The sequence below is a fragment of the Amblyomma maculatum genome, chromosome 9 (assembly GCF_055883805.1).
Source record: "Amblyomma maculatum isolate TAMU_Amacu chromosome 9, ASM5588380v1, whole genome shotgun sequence".
NCBI classification, from domain to species: Eukaryota; Metazoa; Arthropoda; class Arachnida; order Ixodida; family Ixodidae; genus Amblyomma; species Amblyomma maculatum.
The window spans coordinates 11,567,366-11,593,720 of NC_139352.1; the positions used below are offsets into that span (position 1 = coordinate 11,567,366).

Genomic DNA, 26,355 nt, shown 5'->3' on the forward strand with positions numbered 1-26,355 from the left:
GCATTGTCCGTTTTCGACAATTGCAAATCTTTCCTACATTCCTGGGAAATCACTTAATGGCTGTATGCGTCATGCTCCTTTCTTGTCCTGCACGTCAGCGGACATGTCACTCTGTCGTCTCCTTTGGAAAGTAGGCATTCCTCACTGGACGATAGGGCTTCTCGACTGGAAGGGTGAAGAAAAGAAAGAAAGCACTTCCTGCATTTCCCGCAGGGGGACGTTTCTTTGTGTTTTTCCAGACGTTCTCTTAACAGGGTCAATTTGGCATTTGCAGGGTGTCCACAAAGCAAAACAGGCTTACAAAACAGGATTCCTGGAAACAGGCTCACTTAGAGCCATTGGACCATCACCACATATCCACAACACTTATCCATGCCCACAGGCGAACAATAGAGCGCGCAAATGCGGATGCACGGTCGTAACAGCCTCCTCCCCCGCCAGAAGAGTCTCGGAGGGCAGCAGTCGCAGCTGCTGCATGAAGAGACGACTTAATGGCCTGCACGTGAACGCTTGAAGCTCGCTGTTGCTTGTCGCGTTGTCTTGATTGTTGTAGGCCAAATTGCTCGAGCTGTCTGAAACTCAACCACATGTCTAAACAAGCACTCGGCTCCCGTCTGAAGAGACCAGGTCAAAAGAAAACTGCCATTGTTGTTCGAGAAAAGCCCACTCTCAAGACGTTCAGGACCCACGTATTCCTAGAAAACCAAACGTGCTGCTTTACATAGCCACACATATACAAGCGCACGAAAAAAAAAAAAAAAACCTGATTATCAATTTGGATACATGGTGAGGAACATCTCGGACCGCTTAGAAAGAGCGGCTAAGCGCGTCCGCATTCCCATTTAACTTCCCCTTTTTGTATCTTATTTCAAAATTGTACTGCTGTAAAATCAAGCTCCACCTAAGAAGGCGACTGTTCTTCGATGTCGCAGTTTGCAGCCAAGCCAGGGGACAATGGTCCGTCTCTACGGTGAATTTGGCCCCTCCAAGATAGCACTGCAATTTTTGAATGGCCCATACAATGCAAGCGCACTCTTTCTCTGACGCGCAATAAGCCCTCTCTCTAGAACTCAGTTTTCTGCTCAGGTAGAGCACGGGGTGCTCATTACCGTCGTCATCTCTCTGGCAGAGAACAGCACCTAACCCTCGATCACTGGCATCACACTGGACCGTGAATTCTCGGGCATAGTCTGGAGCTCGCAATACCGGTCGGCTAATCAGCACAGCCTTCAGGTTTACGAAGGAGGCTTCCTTTTGTTCGTCCCAGACTACATTTGTCGGTTCTGTCCTGCGGAGAGCGTCGGTCAGAGGGCTAGCCAAAGCTGAATAGTTAGGGATGTAGTGATTGTAGTACCCAGTCAGACCTAGGAATGCTCGAATTTCCGTCTTCGTGCTCGGCCGCGGATAGTCTGCTACCGCAGAAATCTTAATCTCGCTGGGTTTCCTGAAACCTTGACCTACATTGTGACCCAAGTAGTCCACGGTCGCCCTTGCCAGGCAACATTTCTCGGCCTTTACGGTTAGTCCAGCTTGACGCAAAAGGCTCAGTACAGCTCTTAGATGTACCATATGGTCCGCCCATGAGTCGGAAAAAACCGCAATGTCATCTAAATAAGGCACTGCGAATGTTTCACACCCCTTTAAAACCCTATCCATGAGTCGGGAAAAACAAAATGGAGCATTTTTGAGCCCGAAACTCATCATTGTTGGCTGGTAGCTGCCCGTCGGAGTGACGAAAGCCGCGTATCTGCTGGCGCGTTCAGTGAGCGGAACTTGCCAGTATCCTCGAGTAAGGTCCAGCGTAGTCACATATGCCGCTCTACTGACCTGTTCTACTCTCTCCTCAATATTCGGAATAGGATACACTTGATCCCTGGTGAGAGAATTTAGCTTTCGGTAGTCTACCACAGGCCTAGGGTCTTTACCTGGAGCTTCTACTAAGATCATAGGCGAAGCATAATCGCTTTCCGAGGGTTTTATTACTCCTAATTCCAGCATGCGAGTTACTTCCCTATCCAGAATTTCTCTTTGCCTTGGAGAGAATCGGTAGCACCTTGATCGCACTGGCACGTCTGAAGTCAGCTCAATATCGTGCTCAGTCAAATCAGTCCTGCCTGGCCTGTCCACGAAGCAGGCCTCAAACTCTGTTATTATCTCGCCCAGATCGGACAGCTGGGATTTCTTTAGTTCTCCTCTCTGCTCTGTCTTTTTGAGAAGCTCCTGAGCGTTGCTTCCTTTTCCGCTGATGCAAATCAAGTTGTCCCCCATCTCCTCGGGAAGGTTTAACGTTAGATTTACCACGGCTTCCCTCTGCACATAAGGCTTCATAGCTAAGTCCTCTCGGGTTCCACTTAAAAGTCTCGTGAGATTATTAGACACTGGCGGCAAGAGGTTATTCTCAAGAACGCCCTCATTCCGCGTCTCATCAAGCTCACTTTCAAGTTGACCTATTTGAGATGCCTCGCTCTCAAAGTTTTCTGACCTGCTATCTTCCGCATTTACCACTGTTTTAATTGCCGTTTCCTCCGCTGTGGATTTTTTTGGAATGAGCAGTGTAGCTAGTTCTCGCGCCTTTGAACGTGTTAGGGCTTGCACAATTCTGTCTCCGAAAAGGATGCCCCTCTTTCGCAGTAGCATGTCCGATTTGTTGGAAAACAAATACGGATAACACTTAGGAAGCTTTCCTGAAACGGCAGCCTCGGTTGTTAACTTGCCGAAAGGGCCCTCGATGACCACGTTCGCGATTGGCAAGCACACACTCTGTTCCTCCACTACCTGGCGGATCCATGCACACTGTCCTGTATAGTCGGAAGGCGACACATAAGCCGGATGGACAACATCCATCGTTGCGGCCGAATCGCGCAGTACCTTGCAAGGCTTCCCGTTGACTACTAGGTCATGCATGTAAGGTTCCAAAAGCTGCATATTTTCATCGCAGTCACTGACATACGAGAAAACAATCTTTTCTTTCCGGCAGTTGACGGCAATGTGACCCTGCTCATTACACCTAAAGCATTTGAGCGGCTTCCTAGCCCCAAGCTTGTTCTTTGTGTTCTGCGCGTTGGTCACTTCCCCACTTTTCTCACTGCCGTCCTTTCTAGGGCGTTTGCCTGAAGAAGCCTTCCTTTCTTCGTTTGCAAATCTAGCAAAGTGCCTTTTCTGACGGTTAATCACACTGAACTTGGGATTGCGGGGCCTATCCACTGCTGGGTTGCTGAATTGTCGGCGCGAAGCATACTCCTCAATACGTTCGGCAGCTTCAGTTGCCGACTTAATTTCGCCTCGGTCCTGTAACCAATTTCTTTCTTTTTCTGGGAGGCAGTTATAAAACTGCTCCAAAAGAATTCGCTCGACTACAGCGTCCCTATCACTGTAGGAATCAGTGCTCTTTAGCCACTCGCCCAAATTAACTCTTAAATTGTACAGGAATTCAGGGTAACTCTCGTCCCTGGACTTAGTAGCTTTCCGAAAACGTTGTCTGAACGCCTCGGCGCTAAGCCTATACTTTCTCAGAAGGCAAGCTTTGACCTTCTCGTAGTTGTCCGCGTTCTCCTTGCTTAGCCGCGCGACAACCTCCGCTGCCTCGCAGGGCAGAACCGTCAATAATCTCTGAGACCACGTGTCTCGCTGGAAGGACAGTTTTTCGCAGGTTCGCTCAAAGTTAGCCAGATACAGACCGATATCCCCTGATATCACATATGGCTGCATGTACTTTGACGTCTTGAAATCTGCCTCCTTGTTGAGAAGAGGTACCGCTAGCTGGGGACAATTGCCCGACCTCTTGCTCAACTCTAAGTCTAATTTACGGAGCTCAATTTCTTGGTCCAGCTTTTTTGCTTCTCTTTCAATTTCACGCTTCTTTTCCTCTTTTTCCCGCTCCTTTTCCTCTTTTTCCCGCTCTTTCTGCTGTCTGAGCTGTTCCTTTTTTTGACCGATGAGGTTCCATGCTTCACTGAGCTCCTCATCATCGGCTCCCAAATCTGTGATTGCCTTTATAATCAAAGGTTTTCGTGCCAAACCACTTGTATCAATTCCCAATTCCTCACACAATTGCAACAGTTCCGGTTTCTGCAGCTTTTGTAGGTCCATGATCGCTCCGAGTGTCGGCTACTTCCAAAACAACTGTGCAAACTACCAAACCTAAAGGCGTTTCCACACTCTTTTTACCAGTTCTAAAATCTAACCCTGTTCTAGAACCTGGTCCACATCAGAAGAAAAGCCAAGCACTCACCCACACATGCGATCGATGTTCCGAGCTGCTCTCTTGTTGGCCGATTGTTGCGCCTGCTTGTTACTTGAGATGCCACCTCCGATCACCAGATGTTGTGGCTTGTAGATTCTGATCCACCTCGAATCACCAGATGTTGTAGCTTGTAGATCCAGATCCCACCTCCAGTCATCAGATGTTGTGGCTTGTAGATTCAGATCCCAACGCTGGACACCAGTTGTCGTGCTTGTAGATTCAGATCCTACCGCTGATCACCAGTTGTCGTGACCCTGGGGCTACGTCGACCCGGCCTTCACTTGGTAGCGTGCAGAGACTCGGGGTTGAAGTAGGATTGAATCTTCGAAGTTGGTGAAATATGTACAAGCCGGTTTTATGGCACTTTGAGAAACTTATTTACAAGATTATTTACACGAAAAAGAAGGGTACATCAGCAAAATGGCAAGCGTTAAGAGTTCATAGCGAGAAGCGACTGGATGAGCCGTTTACCCAGGGCTCAGAGCGACATTTCGTGCTCTGCAGCGTCCTTAAAACCCCCTATGTCCAGCCCCTCTCTGAAGATGCTGACCAACCAAATCCAGGGCACGCCCCTCAGATATCGGCATCCAATCGAACACATCACTGCACTGATGGTCTGAAGCACTGACTGGCCCGGCATTGTTTCGTTGGGCGTGATCACTTGTTGGCGGGAAAAGCTTGGGAACGGCGAGGAGAGGAGGTACATTTCTATTCTTCAGCAAAGAAACCACAGGCTGGTTCTGACAAGTGGGTTTACTTCTCAGAAACCCAAGTGCACGTGGGCGCCGCATACGCTCCCAGCATTGTCCGTTTTCGACAATTGCAAATCTTTCCTACATTCCTGGGAAATCACTTAATGGCTGTATGCGTCATGCTCCTTTCTTGTCCTGCACGTCAGCGGACATGTCACTCTGTCGTCTCCTTTGGAAAGTAGGCATTCCTCACTGGACGATAGGGCTTCTCGACTGGAAGGGTGAAGAAAAGAAAGAAAGCACTTCCTGCATTTCCCGCAGGGGGACGTTTCTTTGTGTTTTTCCAGACGTTCTCTTGACAGGGTCAATTTGGCATTTGCAGGGTGTCCACAAAGCAAAACAGGCTTACAAAACAGGATTCCTGGAAACAGGCTCACTTAGAGCCATTGGACCATCACCACATATCCACAACACTTATCCATGCCCACAGGCGAACAATAGAGCGCGCAAATGCGGATGCACGGTCGTAACAGTAACCTTGCCTGATACTCATCTGCTAGCGTCCCCGTTCTTTTGCAGGCATGAAGTATTTCATCACCCCCGACACGGGCAAATGCGAGGCATCGGTGATGGAGAAGGAAGAGCTGACTGTGCCCCAACCAGTGGCGCTCGTCTGGGGAGCAGGACGTGACTACTCCTACCAGAAGGCCGGAGAGGTACGCTCACCATGCGTATTGTGGTTCAAAGCCAAGTATCTAGTTGGAATTTCTTTGGGGCGGGGCACCTCACTGAAGTCGCTTACATATTGTGTATAGTGCTTCAGTGTTATCTATTTGTACCTTCCCTGGGGCGAAATTTCTCACTGAAGTCGTAGACAGTCATAATCGAAAACTCCCCTACGTGGAGCTGCACTTTATAAATAACCATTTGCCTGCCATGAAAGCACCTTGTTCTTTAACGTATATTTCACCTGTCTATTAATGTCAATCGTCATGTCGAATAGAGGAACAGTCTCATTCAAACGGATATGACTGCAAAACATGCAGTGCTGCTTTCACTCAAACCGGGGCGGCTCGCTACACACTGCGGTGTTCGTTCAGTCCACGGTTCCCAAATCAGTGGGTGGCACAGCAGCTTTTTTTTTTTTGCTTTTTTTAGAACAGCAATAGCAGGCACGCGTTACCTTGGAGCTAGCGAGGCATACCTCCAAATCGCGTACAGTTGCGGGCGCAGGAGTAGCCTTTATAGGCACAGGGTCATGAATTCCCGTTAGTACTTTTCGTCAATGTGTCTGGAAGCTTGATTTTCGCGCACTGCAAGCCCTGAACAGGCTCCTGAAACATGCCTCCTCCGACAACATTGCAGCGTCCCTGCCGGTCCTGGACCTGTGCAGTGTTTGCTGGCATGGATAGCAGCGCCGGAGCTCCGGAGAAATCGCAAGTGGCCAACTTGTACTATGCTTACGTGAGTGCCACGACTTATCTAACCTTTCCTCAAGCCAACCTTTCCGCCAATGGAAGCGGCCTGTGACGAGCACGTTACAAGAAGTTGTAGTAGAGTTAACCCTTACCTCCGCTCCAACGGATGCCATTAACTCTATTTTTGGCAACAAAGCGTCCTCTTTTGCAGGAAAATGAGCTGAAGGAGGCTTCGCTCCCGGTCTTCATGGAAGTCTATGATGAAGCCAAGGCAAGTGCACCTGGTTGCATTTTGTGTTGATGGCCAGAAATAAATTAAAGTAGGGAATTGTTTTTTTTTCACCGCAAAATTTCAGTTTCAGTAAAATTCAAACGTATCTGTTCCCGATGAGGTATGAACTCCTTAGGAACTCTCTGCATATTTCGTTGACTTTCCAGTGTATGGCTCTGGAGCAGCGATCAAATGGAAAGTGACACTTCGCGTAGCTAGTAAGCCATCTACACTGAAACTGTAACGGGAACCACTTGCAGTCAAAATGATCCCTTCCTACCACGGCCACCCGATGCCGCTGTGTCGACAAATACATGTAAACTTTAGCTGAATTAGAACGATCGACGGGACAACCCTCTTAGTGCTTGTCCTATCGTTTTCGTCTTTCCGTGTGTGTTTTTCAGTGCGCTTGTTTCCCCCCCCTTCCAAAGCTATGTACCATACAACCCAGGTACAAGTTTTGCTAAATAACCCTCCCCGTGACCCCGAAAATTGCAGCGTAATGGTATTGCTTAGTTCACATTTTCAAATAAACACATTAGTGGCGGCGCTGGTTACTCACGAATTTGGCTAAAAAAATCGTTGCCTGATAGCAACTCCACTAAGTCAACAATTGCAAATCTCAAATTTTAATGTGCAAATAAAGTATATTAGCATCAGCTATCTCGTGCCGGGCTTTCTTGGAGCACGGTATCAGTGTATGTCTTTATGAAGCGGACACGTGCTCTTCTAGTGCAGCCTGAAGGCAATGCGGATAGATAGGTAAATGTCGGACGATGATAATAGGAAAATTATACAAGTCTGAAAAGAGTTAGTAAGAAAATATAGACCCCTATGTGTAAGCCATTATGGTTAGAGTTACAGTTGACGTCATTAGAATTTGCTCTCCGACTCGAAGTTTCTTGCTAGGCGCATCTTCAACAACGGGTACGAACAAGGCCACATGAGACGTGTGAACTCACTTGCTGAGAAACCGTAATCTGACTTCTCATCGCCACGATGAATCCCTGGAGAAAATAAGAACAGTGGTCGAAAGCGTATGAATTAACAGACTGATACAAACTTCACGGATACTGAAGTATTAAATCAGTGAAGAAAGAAAAAAACAATGTAAAATGGCCTCAGAAAACCTTATCGTTCCTTCCTAGTCCGTGCATCAATTCCTTAATTAAAAAAAACTATGCCCATCCAGAGTTGTATTTGTGACAAACTTGACTGCAGCATGATGGCCTAATGATAGAAGTTCTAAAAATCTTTCAGCTTAGAGTGCTGAGAGAGACTGTACATCAGGCCTATAGTAAACTCGATGACGCGTTTTTGAGCTCTCGCCCGTCGTCGCTTGTGATGCACGCAGCGCGGAGACGTGATTGAACATCGCGAGATCTTCGACTTCGAGGCGGACGTCAGGGACTGGTCCCCGTTCGACATCAGCGTCTGTTTCCACGCCCATGAAGCCAGGACGCTGCTACTCAACGTACAAGGCAAGTACACGTACTCTTCATGATGAAAAACAGCGCACACTAAGACACTAGACGGAGAACGAGGACACACCAAAAGCGCTCCACAAGTGTTGACACATCTCAGCAAGCCTTAAATGCGTCTTATTTGTGACTATGGCATGGTTTGTAGTAGACCTACGCTGAAATTTGTTTGTGTAGGTTGCAGAGATACAACATGGACGAGCGAGAGTATATATATATATATATATATATATATATATATATATATATATATATATATATATATATATATATATATATGAGCTTGTGCGGTAGTGCGGTATGTAGAAGCCACAGTGTGCGAGAGCAAAACTAGGCTACGTCAACAGAATGTTATCGGCCAGAACCTGGTATGCACTAGTTCAGGCTGTGGCCCCGCTTTTGTAGCAGTCCAGCGGCTGAAGGCAGCAGTTTTAGTTTCCGCTACAATAATTTCAGAGTCATCAGGAAAGCGCAGGTCCCAAGTTAACTTCAAAAAGTGACAAATGTTGACACGTACAAAAATTAGTGAATCGCGCCACTACTGGTAGACATAAAAAGAAAACTGCCTTTATTTTTCTGCCCTGCCATACAGTGAACTAGCCAACTTAGAGGTGATTTTGTCTTCAGGACAGTTGTCATGTGCCGTGTCAGTTCATGCATTATGGAAGGAAAGAGAAGGTGAGGTGAAATTGAACAAAATTATATATATATATATATATATATATATATATATATATATATATATATATATATATATATATATATATATATATATATATATATGTATGTATTTCTCCAATTAATCTTCAGTCCTTTCTGTTCTGCGTCGGCAGTTCCTTCCCTCATACGCCCATGCTTCCCTACGAAACTAACTACGAAACATAAAAAGAATAAAAACGATATCAATTACGTTTACCCTGGACTCCTAGACTGCTGGCTCCTTTCATCATACATACATACATACATACATACATACATACATACATACATACATACATACATACATACATACATACATACATACATACATACATACATACATACATACATACATACATACATACATACATACATACATACATACATACATACATACATACATGCATGCATGCATGCGTACATACATACATACATACATACATACATACATACATACATACATACATACATACATACATACATACATACATACATACATACATACATACATACATACATACATACATACATACATACATACATACATACATACATACATACATACATACATACATACATACATACATACATACATACATACATACATACATACACACACATACAACAAGCAGCAACTAAAAAAATCTAAAAAGACTTAAAAAGAATTTGTCAAGAATATTTCGGTTTAAAACTTCTGTAGGTATAAGCGCCATTTCAGTCAAATAAATTTAACCGAAACAACCATCGTGCAACCCTAAAATAAGGCCAGACAATAATAATAATAATCATAATGACAATAATAATAACAACAATAACAAAGCCGTTAATATTAGAGTTTACATTTCCAGTGAGAAGATCGCTGTCAAACAACTTTGGCAATAATTTTATAAGTATAATATGCAGGACAGTGTATCATTGGCACACCCTGTGCGCGGTGGTATGAGTGGCAATTTACGGAGTACTCCGATCGGACCAAGTTTGATCGCACAGCGATGCTATGGTCCATAAACAGTTGAGACGTCTCGCCCCATCATGGATTCGAAGAGCTGTTCCCGAATCGCCGATTGGAATTGCCAATAATCTCGAGTCATCTAAATACGTAACATCTGTTGAGGAGAAAAGAGGTGGCCGTGGTTTCAGAAACAGCTTGGCTACTTCCAGTACGACACATATTTCTCCAATTAATCTTCAGTCCTTTCTGTTCTGCGTCGGCAGTTCCTTCCCTCATACGCCCATGCTACCCTTTGGCACACCATCCTACGTTCACCTTCCTTTGAAATCCCCAGTGTATCTCGGAGGTTATCACATATTGTGTTTCAATTGACCCGGACTGTACCTACATGGGCAAAGTCTAGTCGCGGAGTAGCTGGGCAGGTGATTGTAATGACGAAAAACGCATAACACCTGATTCTAGCTTCACTTTCTAATTGGAACACATAGGTCTTTAGAACGTCTGTCTCTCTGTTCTTACGCAGGAAACGCTGACTTTGGGCCTGGTCGCGGAACCCGGGATGCACTTGCAAAGGCATTCAGAGCTCAAGTCAAGAACGCCATGGGCATCGCGCAGGACATACGCCTCAGTCGCGTCTCTGTGAGTAGCGGAATACATTTGCACGCTTTCTAACAGCATTCGATTGAATTACAGAGCAGATGCTGCCAGCCCAAAACGTTTTATTGTTTAACATGCATATGTGCGTAATGGTTGTGTCTGATGGTGCGAATGGGTTTCAACGTGCTACTGCATTGTTGCATGCAGTTAGAGCCTGGCACCCGGTGGAATCAGATGGGTAAAATTTGCGCATGGTGCGGTACTGAAGTTGTTCATACTCTTTAATACGCGAAAACAAAAACACAGACAAGGAAGAAACGCATGCGTCGTGAACAGTTGCATGGACGCAGAGCTATTGTGGCGGCCCGCCCGATGTACCGAGTGCTCAGTGACATTTGCGGGTGGGCCTCAAGCAAACTACTGTATACTGTACCATAGTGTATATATTTTATTTATTTTTACCTACCATTTTTTTTTCTCCCTATCGCTCACCTTTTTGATTTCCCCTACCTCTTCCTCGCTCTCCCTTTATTTCCGCCGCCCCAGTTCAGGTACGTCAGATATCAGATATCAGATACCGGGGCTGGCAGACATCTTTTTCTTCCTTTTGTATATACCATAAATAACCACAACAACAACAAACGCACACAGGACGAAACGCACGTCTATCTTGCCTAGCTTCCAATTCCTGGCCGGTGTGGCTAAAGGTCTATTCACACTTGCGACTCTCGAAGGACGCGCGACCGGTAGTCGCATGCGACCAGACAGCAACCGATGTTCACACTTGCAAATGCGACTTGCGGTTTGCTTTCCACATCGTGTCTACCTTGACTGTTCACCACATAGAGTAAAGCTAATTTACGTTCAGGTCAGCTGAGCCGCTGATTGGTTTAACGGTTTGCGACCAGCAGTCGCAAAGCTGGAAAATGAAGCAGCGCTCGAACGGCCTGCGACTGCCGCTTTTTGAACGATGCGACCATTTGCGACTGTCCGAGTCGCAAGTATGAACGGGCCTTAAGTGTTTAGGGCGCTTGACTTCTGAACCCAAGGACGGGGGATCGAATTCCGGCTGCGGCGGCCGCTTTTTGAGGGAGGCGAAAAGCAAGGCGCCCGTGTGCTGTGCGATGTCAGTTCACGTTAAAGAACCCCAGGTGGTCGAAATGCCCGAAGTCCCCCACTACGGCTTCTCATATCCTGAGCTGCTTGGGACATTAAACGCCACACACCAAGCCAGCTCCGAATTTCGAGCTTGTCTTTTATGAACTTTTATTAGGAAGGCCAGAAGTGAACGAAATTATATAGCAGCGTTGCGGACGGGACTGCCGGTTGTTGCGTCCAGGGCGCGTCTAGTCACGACTTCCTTCGGCCACGTCACCAGCAGAAGTTGTTCATCCGGCTCGGTGCTGGACAAAGCATCCTCCCACTGCTGTGGACTGATAATGTGCCAAGAGTTAGGGGAAAGTGTGCCGGGCAGGAGAATAAGATATGAGAGTAATCGGCGCGGGAGCTGTTACATAAACGGCAGGCCGGCGAGTACCTCCCGGGGTGGAGGAGGGCAAGACAAGCTGGAGTTAGAAAGGTGTGGGCATGAAAGTGGCGTCACAAGTGTTGGTGGTGCTGGGAAAGAGATTTGTGCACAGGGGTTAAGGTGAGACGAGAAAGGCGGTAGTGCAAGGTGACATCGTGGTGCGTGAGGAGCGCGTCGCGCGTATCCGTTCTCGGCGGGGTGGGCTTGCTCGGTCAGTCGAATCGCGAGCGATTGAATTGGCCGCCTCGTTGCCAGGATGAGCCGCGTGATCGCGCACCCATGGATTTGGATAAACGCATAGATTTGTATAGGGTGAGAAAGAATTATGCCGGAACGCAAGAATACCGACGGCCATGGGTAACACCCATCCAACCGTGTAGTTGTAAATCGCAGGCTTCGAGTCACTGAAAATGTATTTGGCGGAGGTTTGAGTTTGACCTTGACCTTTGGTGGGAACATAGCTACCCAAAGTGGCTGTGGCCTAAGTTCCAACTTGACCTCGATGCTGATTGAAGGTCATCGGAAGCACACTGTGACCGTAGGTTTACCTCGCGTAGTGAAGCTATCACTTCAAACGGGAGTGGTTGTATTCAACAGAGGATGAAAAATGTCGCCAGGGAAAATTTGAATGCATGTGGATTCATTTGGTAAATAATTAGAGCCAATTAATTCAGTTAGACATCAAAATGGTCAAACAAGATAATGCCGACATCGAAAGTAATCACGTGCATGGTACCCCACTTCAAGATACGTGACGTATGAGAACGCCGAAATAGTGACGTAGTTATGTCTACTTCGGATGTGACGTCAGTTTGTGACGTCATAAAACCGAAAATTGACTGGTTGGACAGGAAGGAGCCGAATAAACGAGTGAAAGTGATCAGAAAGAGTTTGAAGAGTGTAAATAATCAAACGAAGTATTATTAAAGCTTGTTTAAGGAAGAGAGGCGTCCAAAAATACGTGACGAGTATATGAAGCAAAAAGACGGAGTTGCCTCCGTGTCGTCATGGTGAAGCCTAGCAACGTATGATGTGCTTAAGCATTCCTGCAATGTGGGTGGCCGCAGTGATGTCAAACCTTTTTATTCATTTATTTTCGTTAGCGTGGAACTGTTGCTGTGCGGTTCAGGGGTCCACGGAAAAATGTGACAGATACTGTGCTTTTCCTTTCCTATAAACCAACACACGTGAGTCTCCGCAAGGCCTTCACTGACCTTCAAGGAGCCGCAGGAGAAAGTGCGGCTATAAAATACTGTGCCTTTCTTTCCACAAATCATGCGATCGTTTGAAGTGAAACATAGTGGTTCACTGCGCCAACACATAGAACGACAATAAACACAACACCACGGAGCGCGTGGTGTTGTGTTTATTGTCGTTCTATGTGTTAGCGCGGTGAACCACTATGGATAACCAACTAGGCCCAATTCTCGCCATTTTAGAAGTGAAACCTTGTGGGTCACCTTGATGTCGCACCACAAGTTCATGACCTTGACCCTTTGGCCTTTAAAACTTGGAGCAGAAGAGAGAGCCGAAGGAGGTGAAATACGTGATTAATTACGTGGTTGACGTCACGTCACGCTATCACGTAAAGAAAATAGCCATCACGTCATTCGATGGATATAAGAACGAGGCGCTAAAGGGGCTTTACAAGGAGCAACTGCGCCTCGACTCAGAGCCAGCCAGTGGAGTCCAGTAACGATGATGCTGCGCTAAGGGCGTCCTACCGACGTCAGTTAAATCGGCACACGAAAGAGATCTACCAAACGTAACCGCACTGTGAAGCTTTCGCTGAATACCATGTTTAAATATGCTAAGCCTGTACTAATTTTTTGTTGTTTTAGGTCTTTCCCAGAAGCGACAACCGCCTTGCCGTCCTTGTGCGCCTTCTACCTGCAGCCAGCACTGATCACTTGGGTAAGGGTCTTCGAAACAGTCGCAATCACAAAAAGCCCTCCTACGCTTCACCACCACCGACCAGAAAATCTTGTTCGATCCTGTTTGTGCCGTCTCTCTGATTGGCTAAGCTGTTGCGTGAGGTCACAACCACGTCACTTCGCGCGGATAATTCAAAGCCAGCGCTCGAGTCTCCTCGATGGGTTATTCAAGTTTGTCAGCCAACAGAGCCTATGACTGGTTAATCATTGACTATTTTTTCTTGTAGCTTTCACACTAAAAACAACATCTGAATGGATTAGAACCGGTTGCGTTCAAACCCCGGGTATGCGGGTTTCACTAACTGTCTGTTTGAACCACTGAGCCACTGAGGCGGGTGCTTTCGCTCGTTATAATCAAGCTTACGTAGGGTTTAAACAACCGCCATTTGATGCGGCGGCTTCCAGATGGTGCCACAATAGGGTTACACCCGTGGCCTCTGCTATCAATTAAATGCGCCAGTGGAACGGAGCTGATCGCGGAGGCCACGGTTAAACCTTCGCAATTGGGCACAGCGGCTCTCAGGTGGAACCACACATGCGCAGCTGAAACTGCAGCGCATCAGGCTCACAGCCAGAGAAAACCACCTACTTACACCATTTATTAAAAACAATTGTAAAGCTATGTGACGCCACCGCAGGAAATATGATGATCAGTCGGTATTACCTTGTGGAAATTGTTAAAAAATCAGGCAAGTATCGTGTAATTAAAAAACAATTATACCGACTTAATACAAGTAAAACGAAAAAAGCACTATATAGTCGGTTTAAAACAGGGACTCCTGCGAATTTATCAAAGGAGAAAAATGTTTTTTTTTTTTTTTGGGTAGTGTTCCAGGGTTAAAAAGCAGGTTGTGCCACACGCTACAAAAGCGCGCTGCAATGATACGCAGCCTTGCTACGTAATATTCTCTTAAGTTTAATCAAGCTCAGTGAAAGATTTCTTTATAAAGGATAGCAAGATAAAACCGCTAACACCTCCATCAATGCTCGCGTTATTCACGTGATGTAGCCCACCACTCCATGTCACTGGTTCCGATAACTACAATAGGGCTCACTGCGATAACTAATCGACCCAACCCTACATTCAAACCACATCATTCGCTCCTCCCGTTGCTGTGGTTTAGTGGTTATATGTTCTGCTCTAGCACGCAATGTCGCAAGATTAATCCAGACTGCGGCGATCGCATTTCTCTATGTAGGCAGAATGCAAAAGCGTGCATGTGTATTGCGATGCCAGTGCTCGTTGAGACCCCCAATTAGCCTGGTCGCTATTAAACGGAACCCTATACACTAAGCCGCCTTTCACAGATAATGAGCAGATTTGGGTGAAGAAGTTCGACATACTATAGTAGCCTTCATTCCTTTGTTTTCAGTGGTAGCTGACCCCACCATTGATGAGGCTACCAAGAAGCTGAACGAGACGGTTATTGCAGGAAAACTAAAAGTCATCCTGAACATTACCGGCGCTGCTCAGGTACGTGAGAGTAAATGCGGATGCTAACAGGCCACATTTTTTCAAGTTGTTTGTCACATGCTCTACTAACTGTCCGTCTGTTACTGTTAAAATTTGATTTATGTTTTTCTTTGTCTTAAAACTATATGTGTTCTTTAAGACACCTGCAAAATACACATCTCGAAACACTTTTTGTTTATGACTGGACTAGCAAATTGTGCTTGCTTTTGGTTCTTGTGGTATCGTGTGCCAATAATAGTCGTTTGATAATACTTATTGAAATCGAGGCCTCAATTCAGTAGCTGCACAAACATCTCTTGTGCACGGTCTCTAAAGGGCGACTTGCGTTCTGTACACGCCAGGAACACCTATACGCAGCATGAAGTTTGTCCTTTTAGATTCAATCTGACATATCCACATCATCACAGTTACCTCTCTCGGCCAAGACTGTAGGCAGAATACTTTCGGTAGAAATACAGTACATGCCCACTGTGAAAATGCATTGTTTTCGCCTCACCTGCAATGGTTTCTCCCTAGTTATATCTGGACAGACAAAATTGTCACCTTCAACATATAGAAGTAGATGCGCTAAGTAGACTTCGTTGGGAACGCCTTCGCGTTCTAGACAAGCCTGAATTCCGCCTGGTACTTTTTTTGCACTATTTCATGTAATGATTTCCAGTAATATATTACAGCTAGCAGTAAGCCGCCCTTATGAAGGTAACTATTTTCGGCAAGTATAGTGAGTTCACATCAACTCGTGTTCGATGTGTAGAACTTGAGAAATTATGATCATATCTCTATTAGCATGCATGACACTTTATAGCAATGCTAGTACCAAGGTGTGAACTCGGTTAAATTGACTAATGGTTACAGCTGTTAACATCAAACACTATCAGTTTATTCCCAACAGTTTCCTACATTTTCTTCCCAAATTAACTGAATCGTTTGTTTTTCGTCCGTGCATCGCAGCTCCCAGAGTACGTCGCTACTGAACTGACATCTCGCCTAGAAGGTAAACTGTTTCAATCTCTCCACACTTGCAAACTAATATATTTTGCCAATGCACTCTTATTTTCTCCTGGTGCAAGAGAATGTTTTCTGTGCTAGTTGGATTCTCTAACGAAGCCATGCACGGATATACTGTCCCTAATTGTGTTTTTAATATAAATGTTTGCGTGGATACATGGCTTTGAGCTTTCATATAATGAATATATTGAGCATTCCTGCTCTGCCTAATTTAGGCTCGACGCATTTCTTTATTTGCAAGGAGACCAGCACCGATCCTTAGCGTAAGCAAGATGTAGGCTGCTGGGCTGTAATCAGGCTAGACAAACTGGGTTTTCAAAAGCAGGCTGAGTGCCCTAGTAATACCAGAAAAAGGAAAGCTTTCAAAACAGATTTGTGATTTCACAGTGACGCTATGAGCTCATTGCTTGGTGAATGGCTACCATATTTCACGTTGCTTTAAAACACTACGCCTTTGAAACGAGATTTCACCCTTTCGCAGCCTTTTCAAGAACCTTCATGCTGGCTAAGGGATATCATAGATGCATTGCAATATATGGAGACTACGTTAAATAATTTCGTTGCACGCATTATCATAGGCGCCAAGCCTACTTTTCGACCACAGTCTGCTGCGATGTCTGCCATAACCTCCCTCCCCTTTGTTTGTTAACACTGTGTCAGTCCATAGCTGCACGCTGGAAAATCCACGTATCGTGCGTCTCGCTTACAAGTTGGGCCTCCGTGTATGCATGCCTTTAATAAATTTAACGTTTTCATTCTTACAGCGCCTCCTCCTGCTTCGTCTGTAGGCTACTCCCCAGGTGAGCCACATAGCACTATAGTAGTGCTGATATGTTTTGTTATACCTTTATACATTGACTGCAGAACTCGCAGTCACTACTAGCATGCAAGTGCGAGTTTGCCTGACGTAATATCTGAAAAGTTATTAACTGCTCTAACAATGCTAGTTTTGATTTTAGTGTCATGTCAACAGTGCGCTGGCTAGCAACAACCACTACAAGTAAACACACTGAAGTCTACCGCATTTTATCTAGTAATTCCGCGGCTGTTTCGGCGGACAGGCTTCTTTAACGAACATTCCTTTAACGAAGCACCTCACTACTCCACTTCATATTGAAAATAAAACGCAAGCACTCGCAGATTATGATTAGCAGCTTACCGGTATCGCTCAAGAGGAATGTATACAACAGTTGCATTTTGCCTGTACTCACCTATGGGGCTGAAACGTGGAGGCTAACCAAGAGAGTTCTACTTAAGTTGAGGACAACCCAGAGGGCTATGGAACGAAAAATGGTAGGGGTAACATTAAGAGATAGAAAGCGTGCAGAGTGGGTCAGAGAAATCACTCAAGTTACCGACATTCTAGTAGAAATTAAGAAGAAATGGACATAGGCAGGACATGTAGTGCAAAGAGAGGATAACCGATGGTCGCTGAGGGTAACAAACTGGATCCCAAGAGAAGGAAAGCGTAGCAGGGGGCGGCAGAAAGTTAGGTGGGCGGATGAGATTAAGAAGTTCGCAGGGGTCAAGTGGATGCAGCTAGCTCAGAACCGGGTTAAGTGGAGACATATGGGAGAGGCCTTCGCCCTGCAGTGGGTATAGTCAGGCTGCTGCTGCTGCTGATGATGATGATTGAAAATAAAACACAGGTTGGCGCAGTAATCAGTTGAGAAAGAGTAATGACTGATAAACAAAACTGTGTTATTTTCGTCAGATTAGGTAAGTAAGCTGGTTCTTGATTTCACCGGTGCAACTTCTGAACGCCTTCCACTCGTGCAGGCAGCATGGCAGCCCTGGGCATCATGATGCTCCTCATCGGCATTGCCGTCACACTGGGCGTGGTCTACATTGCGGCGCGAAGATTCCCCCAAAGCAGCATGACAACCATCTTGCTGCAACCACGCAGTAGCGGCAGCGATAACTAACTCGCCGGTTGTACACGCCGACCAGTCGCACGACCGACGAAGTTTGCAGTGAAGCTTAGCATTAGTTCACAGTTTTGTACATACACGCGTTTACTGAGAACCATACTTTGACTAAGTTATCTCTAACTGCATTAAAACATTTTTTTTTCCAACATAGTGTGTGAGAATCAGACTCCAGCTGAGCCAACCAGTGTTATCAAAGGTGTGATGTAATTCGGAGCAGGAAAGTTGATGACCCTTTGTTACCACTGTTCAGAGCCCGCATCAAAATGGAAATTGACGCCCCTGAATTGGTTTGAATTGATTGTGTTCGTCCTTCTTCCATTCTCCCCTAAAGAAGCTTTTACGTCCGCTCTTCTGCTGTGCAGCTTATGTCCGTCAGTGTTGGGTACACAGGCATGTCGCTTACATGTGCTTTTCTAATTACCGGCACATAGTTAACTTGAGTAAGGACCATTGTTATGTCACAATCTGATTATTTTTCATTCACATAAGCCATTTATAATGCGTCCAAATCTTTGCGCTCGCTTAATGATGATTCACAGGTAGGTTCCTCTCCTACGATATGTATTCCTGAGAACTCTTGCCCACAAATGGTTAGCAGTTGAGGCCTCCGTGCTGCTCTCACAGCATTGGATTCAGGCCCAATTCACCATCTCCAGGCATCTTACTATCGGCAACGGTACGAACAAAATGTATGTGGAGTAAAGAAAACTCGACTGAAGTCCGACCCGGCCACAACTACCTACCACCACATTCTAATTACCATCGTAGTTTTTAAGCACGGGACCGCAACAATTTTCAGACAGCGAGGAAAGGAAAGGTTTTTGCTGACAAAGTCAAAAGCTTCAATGATAACAGCGACTAGTGACAGGAAGAAGATAGTAAATATTAGACGTGTGAATTTAAATCTGCCTAGGTGTCACTTGCTAGTAACGGATATATGAGGAGGGAAATTAGTTGTCTATTATACTGCTAACGTCATCAGAAAAATAAAAATTCTGTCTCCACCGACAATCGAACCTCCGTCTCTCGGGTTCCCAACTGAGAGCACTAACTGCGCCATGCACGGGGTTGTGAAACGCGCATCATAATTCTTATTGGATTGGATTGTTTACCGTGAAGATGATAGTAGCGACGACAATGACGCTGCAATATGTGGTAATGACAATGATGACAATAGCAATGATAATGACGGTGCATTTAGTCGATAATGATAGCAAACGTGATGCGCCGTGTGCGGCTGCAACGGTCGCGCCGGATTTCGCATTTCAAAAGTGTAGATTCACAGTGCTCTCAGAATTTTTATACCTAGGTTAAATGAAGGAGTGGCGTCGATCGAGCTTCGTGAAAATGAAGACGACAATGTTCATTGCGGTCCTACGCCTGTGCCACAGCAGCTCGATAGAAAAGTTGGCCGATTGCATCGTATGCGAGAAACTACACGACCTACAGCTTATCATATCAGGTCATAACTGTCCGCTACTCATTCGGGACACATCGTGGATAAACAGCGCATGCTCCAATTCCTAATCTGGTTTGACAAATGCTGTTTCAGCAAAACAGCAAATCCTCTTTAGACGACTTCTTGACTTCTTTGTAAATCTTGCAAATACTGTCATGCACATGCAGCACGTACAAATGAGGATGTTTTGCAGCTTCGATTGCAATAGCGTGTCGCAGCTTCGATTGAATATGACCTGGAATCAAGGTTTACGCAGGAATAAGATCTGCTACGATTCCTCTGAATTTGGTAAAAACACATCAGTTTCAGTTGATGGAGGCGGCATAAAACCTTTGAGAGCATTACATAGATCTGTATTGGAGATATGCGAACGCGCGTGCGTTGGCTGCTCCTTAGTATCTCCGAGTGTCATGACTCTGCACATTTGAGTATCATGACTCAGCGCTTTTGTAAGACTAGACACTAAGCAAGAGTGAAGGTCCGTTATTCGTTCTTTTTACCTTGTGCACCAGGGGTACGCCGTCAGAGACGGCATCCGTTGGTGATCAGCGAGTCTTGGACTCGCCCCGCTGCTGCTTCTTGATCGGCTTCAGTACTGGGTTGCTGGTCCGTCTTGTAGTCCATGCTGCGACTTCTCTCCTGGTCTTCTTTGCTGCCGCTTCTCGCCGCCTGCACCTCCTCCGTCTTCCCCGCTGCCTTGCTTTGTCTCTACTTGGCCCGTAGAGACAGCCTGTACTACTGCGCCAGTGAAGACAATCCTGTCGACTACGCCAGTAAAGTTCCGTGCACCAGAGGTGCCCCGTCAAGGACGGTATAACTGTTGCAGCGGAGGTTCCTTGCACCAGAGGCGCCCCGTCGGAGACGGTATCCAGTTATTCTTCTCGTCAACTCCTGTACTCAAGTCTTCACTACATACTGTCTCCGACGGGGCGCCTCTGGCGCAAGGAACCTTCGATGCAACACTTATGCCGTCCCTGACGGGGCACTTCTGGTGCACAGAACTTTACTGCATGGTAAAGTTCTAATGGTAAAAAACTAATGATTTATACCCGCACACTAGCTGTTTCCAAGGACGCGGGATCGATTCCCGGGCTCGGCGGCCGCTTTTCGATGGAGGCGAAAAGCAAGGCGCCCGTGTGCTGTGCGATGTCAGTGCACGATAAAGAACCCCAGGTGGTCGAAATTTCCGAAGTCCTACACTTCGGCGTCTCTCATAGCCTGAGTCGCTTTGGAACGTTAAACCCCACAAACCAAACCAAACAATTGTTTTGTTTGGTTTGTTTGGTTTAAGAAGGTTTGGCTTAAACCAAACCTTCTTTCTGAACACACCTTTACCGCACACCTTCTTCATTCTTTTGTTTCTTTCTTCCATATACACATCACTTCATCTTTCACTCGACTTAACTAGCTCAACGTTCTACTGTATTATTGTATTGTTCAGCGCATGTAGGCAGTGAAGTGAGAGGAAACAAAAATGATGGTGTTGTTCACTTTATTTGTGTTTGCGTTTGTTTTACATCAATATTTCTTGGTGACTGAAATCTCGCGATTGAACACGCAGGCGCCACATGTAATCAAAGCATTCCCATTCCGTAAGCCGCAGGTAACTACCAAAACTCGCAAACCATGGCACTCCGACTTGCCTACTATGTGAATGTATGCAAACTGCCCTGTCAACAATGGCAGAAGAGCTAATTGCTCATGGGTCCTCAGAAGTTCACAGGAAGCCGCAGATAGCTATCTCTAGAGATCATAGTGGCACGTGCGTTTGTCTGCGACTTCCCACCAAACGCACGCGCAGAAAATTCCTGCCAACCTGTTGACCGGTTACAACATGGTATGAAAAAGCTGACATGAAAAATAATGGCGAATCCAGCAGTTTGTCGACGTGGCCGCGTACTGAAAAACCAAAAGTTCTACGGGGCAATAACCTCACATAATCTCATCAAATCGCATAGCCTCTCATACTGTGCATATCATTATCATAAAATATGGCCCATAATTTACGATAATGTACAAGAAATTATGAAATCGTATGCAATTATATGCGACTTGTATGCGATTTTTTATGTGAATTGAGTGAGATAATGTGAGAAAATGTAAGGTTATTGCCTCATACAATTTTTTCAGTAGGCATATCAATGCAGGATTTCGCCACGGCGCGCCGTAAGCCACAGCGCTGTGACATGCGTTAATAATTAATTTCATGCCATGTTGCTTTATACCAAGACTGGTCTGATGCATGGATACCACTGTATGGAAGATGGAAGTGAAGCCACGAAGCAAAATGTTACAGCAACATCTTCTGCGAGAAAATAAGGACACGACAGACGTACGTTGCAGTGCAATTTCTACAATATTTTGGTTCAGCACTGCTGCACAAGAGAACAGTGCTAACGCTGCGCCTCTAGGCGTGAGAACATTGCGGGCGAAGATCAACATGCACAATTGTCGTTAATGGGCAGTGGCCAGGAACGCTGCCTTGGCACAGTAAGCAAAAAAGTCTGACTCCACTTGCCACCTCACAAAGCGGCATTCAAAACTGCGGGGACACCCAAGCTTCACCGTTAAGGGTATAACGCGAGAGCTTTAATGACTTTCATCTGTACTTCTTGCGGAAGCTAGTTGGCTTACGTTCACCTCGATACTTGCTTAGCCACGAAACTCTCATGTTGTGACTCTTATCTCACGCATAATCATTTGGGTACATTCGTAGGCTAACACGTTATGTGTAAAATTATCCGACATATCTCCGCTTTAACAAATTCGAATGAGCGTTCCTGCATGGCCTAGGAATAGCATGTCTCGCTCTAGATTCAAAACTCCAGGTGGGTTCGATTCCCGTCTCACCCTCCCACCTCTAAGCAGCAATTCCTCTTGACAGCGCGATCTCCTGTGGCCTCGTGGAGCCATGCTACCTGCCCACCGATCAGCGGCGACCACGACACCTGCCAACTGCCACCTGCCAGACGCATGATCATAATTTGTCAGTCACAATGCCAACAACGACCGACATCCTGCAGAAAGGGGCCTTAACCGCTATCCAGTTAAAAACTTGCGCTCATGGAGCACTTCTGCAGAATATTTAATCTACCTGCCGTGAACACAATTTTGGAAAGACGTGTCCCATATCTTTTTTTGTGATGTTCCATGAGCAGCCGAAGCCGCGGTAAAAGCGGACTCTTAACTCGCAGTGCCGTCTTGTATCTAAGCTTGCGAACACATATGCCGGAATGATTCCTGTACACTCCAATAAACATCACTGGTTGACGCTCTTAGCTGGTAGTTAGCATTTCTTGCGTAGTGACTTACTAAAACATACTGTATTCATTCTCATTAAATAGACCAAGAAAGCATATATACTGGTAGGGCTAGAAACAGCGCACGAATGATAGGCATTCAATCACTCGTCACCACAGCAAAAAAGTTTTCAGCGAGTTTCACTAAAACAGATGATACCAGCAATTAAAAAACGCGCTCAATCCCTCTTCCTCAACTCGGCACATGCCGACGCACAGGAAAAAAAAAAAAAAAAAAAAAGCAATCAGGTCGCGTCTGCCCCGCGTTATACCCCGTCTCACCCACATCACTTGGTTGTGCCCAACGAAAGGGCTCGCTCAGTTCGTCCATTTTATGAGTTGGGGCAGGCGTTGCTAACAACGCGCGGTGAGGTGTCGACTTAATTGATAGCGACGAGCAATTTTAAACAATTATTTACGAATGATAAGGTCCACGCAGAGCTCTTTTGAATATGGCTCGCGGTTTCACAAAGACTGCCTATAGATATTTTGTTGCATTAGAATATAACCTTCGTGTCGTCTCTCATAGCCTGAGTCGCTTTTGGACGTTGAAACTTATAGAAAGTAAGACTATAACCTTTCAAATATTTTCAATCTTTTTAAAATTCGTTCTAAAATGCGAAACCTTAGTGACACCATGGCTTTGATTGCTGCCAGTTGACGCCTGGTCCTACATTCTTGATCGAAAAGTGTATGTGTATGTGTAAAATGCTAGAGATCATGGTTTCGTTCCAGTAAAGACTTGAAATGCAGTTATAGCATATCGTCATTCGGAAACCCCATCAAGGTGAACACACGATACAACTGGTCATTCGCAACACCATGTGCGAGAATGGTGAGAATACAGGTTTCTCTTAAAGAAAACGCTACCGTAATATGCACAGTTCTGTAGGAAGATTCGACAAAGTCATGGCTGCCTTTCGAAAATAAAATTTCAGAAAGTATGATATATCGATGTGTCGTTGCAAAAAAACAAAAACATTCACAGAATGTTTTATAATCTGCAAGCTACGAGCTCCAGAAGCTTGCAATTTAAGCTTGCAAAAAGGAACTGCAAGTCCTGTGAGATTAAACACATTTAGATTGAGGCCTCAAATACAGTAACTCGGAAGGAAAATTGTCATTTTTGGCGCCCCCCTCTGCATAAAAGTGTAAAGGGACGAGTCAATGTTTCGTTAACATAGGCATTACTGTTTACGCGACTTCTGAAGTTCTGCGATAATTGTTATTTGAAATTTTTTTCTCGAAGTCCTGGTGGAAGTCATGGTGGTGTGGGTAGATGTGCTGCGGTGCAAATAATCTAGTCCACATCGCCCGTACGAAGTTCTCACGTCAGGATGGACAATATGCGAACATTTCATGAAAATGACAACGCGTGCTGCATTTTTTTTACCTTGGAGCTCATTTGCAGACAACAGGAACGTATACGCCAATAAGAAGCACGCGCTCACAGGGGTCACTCCTCCTGGTTTCTCCGGACACAACTGGCGCAGTTTCGTCTGCTTCCGCAGTGGTGAGATATCGGAGCACGCTGTAGTGCGGAATGCATCTGCAGGAGCTCATGAGGCCTCTCCGATGGACGAATCACTTATCAAAAGACAAGCCAAAGAAAGGCGATGCAATAAGAACACGCCGAGAGACGAACCAATAAGAGTTTGCCCAGGGATGACTGAAGGAAGCCTGTCCACTGTACTTAAAGGTGAAGGTCGCTGAAAGGCTCAAGTTTGCAGGCTCATTTAACTGATGTAGTGCTTGATCCAAGGCGCTCGTCTTGCTGAGCAGTTCCTCCAGCCTTCGTTAGCCTTAGAACGCAGTACAGTTCTTTTGTAGCCACTACGGACTACAGTAGAATTTGCGATCCATTCTAAAAAGAACACAGTTGTCATGCGAAGAGCAGAGGTCTCCACACTAGTCGTGACCGGAGAAGCTTGAATGTGCGCGGCCCTCATGTTGTGCCGGGACAGAATAAGTTAGGCCGCTCCATTTGCGGTTACAGTCCGTAGGGTGACATTGCACGTCCTGTCCTTGGCGTTGGCCACCGTCGCTCGGTACTCTTGGAGAAGCTTCTTCTCTGCTGGGCCCCACGTGTCCGTCGGCTCGAATGCTGATCGGATATTCTGCAGAACAGAGAGGAAGTGAATGCCTTCAGACCAGCTTCCGCCATTCTACATCATCATCATAATCATCATCATCAGCCTGACTATACCCACTGCAGGGCGAAGGCCTCTCCCATATTTCTCCACTTAACCCGCCATTCTACAACTGGTCTGCAAAACTACCTCGTTTGTAAACACCATAGCTGCAACTTAAAAGTTCATAGGTACTGTAATACGGCAATAAATAGCGACGAATTTCGTTCCCACACAACTTTGGCAGTCGCAGTCAGGTAGCGAGCTCACGATTGTCTTCATGCGGGGTTGTCTCACATAAAAGTAGCGAAAATCACTACAGGGTGCAAGCAGTATGCAATATATGACTTATAGCCGAGCGTGCCGCTATTCTGCCATTCCAGTGGGGTGCTTGGGGCTGTTAGAAAAACGTAGAGGAAAGGAAAACAACAGCGCAGTGCCTAACTCGGGAGCGACGATCCCACCTCCTAATTTTTACAAATGGGCAAACATGCACATGCTATATTTCGGAACTACAATGCTGAAAAACGCTCATACGAGCAGAGTGGCAGAACGCTTACACATTATAGTGTTGGTTACTGTAAAGAAGAAGCCGGGATTACGCCCGAGCAGCATGGCCATCAGCTGCTTCATGCGCCTGGCTGGTCTCGCTGATCGCAGACTGCTATTACGCTTACTTCTGTTTACAAGAATTGTAGAAATAAGTCCTCGCCTTAGATTTGGTCTGCGATCAACGAGACCAGCCTAGCGCATGTACTAGCCGGTGGCCATGCAGCTCGAGCGTAAGGCCGGCTTCTTCACGGTTACTGCTTTTATGTCCTTAGGTTGCAAACTCGAAGCAACGCCAGGGAGAGCGCTAGCGTAGTTTCTAACGGTTTGCTGCGCACGCTACTGCTCGAAGGAGGAAGTATTAAGCGTTTCAGGATGCGCAAGTCTCCGCTATGAGTATTAAGGTCAGTAGAGTGGCCACCATAAACGACATCACTAAAAAATAGGCAACACTTTTGTACTGGATATAACGGCTATGAATTTCTTCTGTTACATATTTTCCGGAGAGAAACAACCAAGATTTGCGTGTCCAAGTCTGCAATTTGACTATTTTCACTGTGACTGGGCCACAGGGTGTCTCTAGAGCGTTGATTGTTCTCGGCTCGAGTTTTGACTCAACTTGGCGAGCTGCTTTCCAAGCTAGACTTTTTGTCGCAATCTATAAAAGCGCTGACTTAAGGCAACCTATATA

General features: G+C 45.8%; 2 protein-coding genes across 3 annotated transcripts in view; one reads left to right on the plus strand and one right to left on the minus strand.

The window, feature by feature from the left end:
- Positions 1-18,374, plus strand: part of LOC146178309 (uncharacterized) — a 38,095-nt gene extending 19,721 nt beyond the window's left edge. Inside the window, exons 8-17 of the mRNA XM_084578128.1 lie at positions 5,515-5,651; positions 6,301-6,399; positions 6,565-6,624; positions 7,979-8,105; positions 10,280-10,395; positions 13,723-13,795; positions 15,189-15,289; positions 16,241-16,283; positions 17,062-17,097; positions 18,077-18,374. Coding sequence (XP_084434254.1) covers positions 5,515-5,651; positions 6,301-6,399; positions 6,565-6,624; positions 7,979-8,105; positions 10,280-10,395; positions 13,723-13,795; positions 15,189-15,289; positions 16,241-16,283; positions 17,062-17,097; positions 18,077-18,222 — 938 coding nt within the window. The 3' untranslated portion in view covers positions 18,223-18,374. The remainder of the gene's footprint in view (positions 1-5,514; positions 5,652-6,300; positions 6,400-6,564; positions 6,625-7,978; positions 8,106-10,279; positions 10,396-13,722; positions 13,796-15,188; positions 15,290-16,240; positions 16,284-17,061; positions 17,098-18,076) is intronic.
- A 2,788-nt stretch (positions 18,375-21,162) lies between these two features.
- LOC146178310 (sodium-dependent proline transporter-like) overlaps positions 21,163-26,355 on the minus strand; it is a 69,536-nt gene continuing 64,343 nt past the window's right edge. For both annotated transcript variants that reach the window (XM_084578130.1, XM_084578129.1), the window contains exon 15: positions 21,163-25,103. In XM_084578130.1, coding sequence (XP_084434256.1) covers positions 24,957-25,103 — 147 coding nt within the window. In that variant the 3' untranslated portion in view covers positions 21,163-24,956. The remainder of the gene's footprint in view (positions 25,104-26,355) is intronic.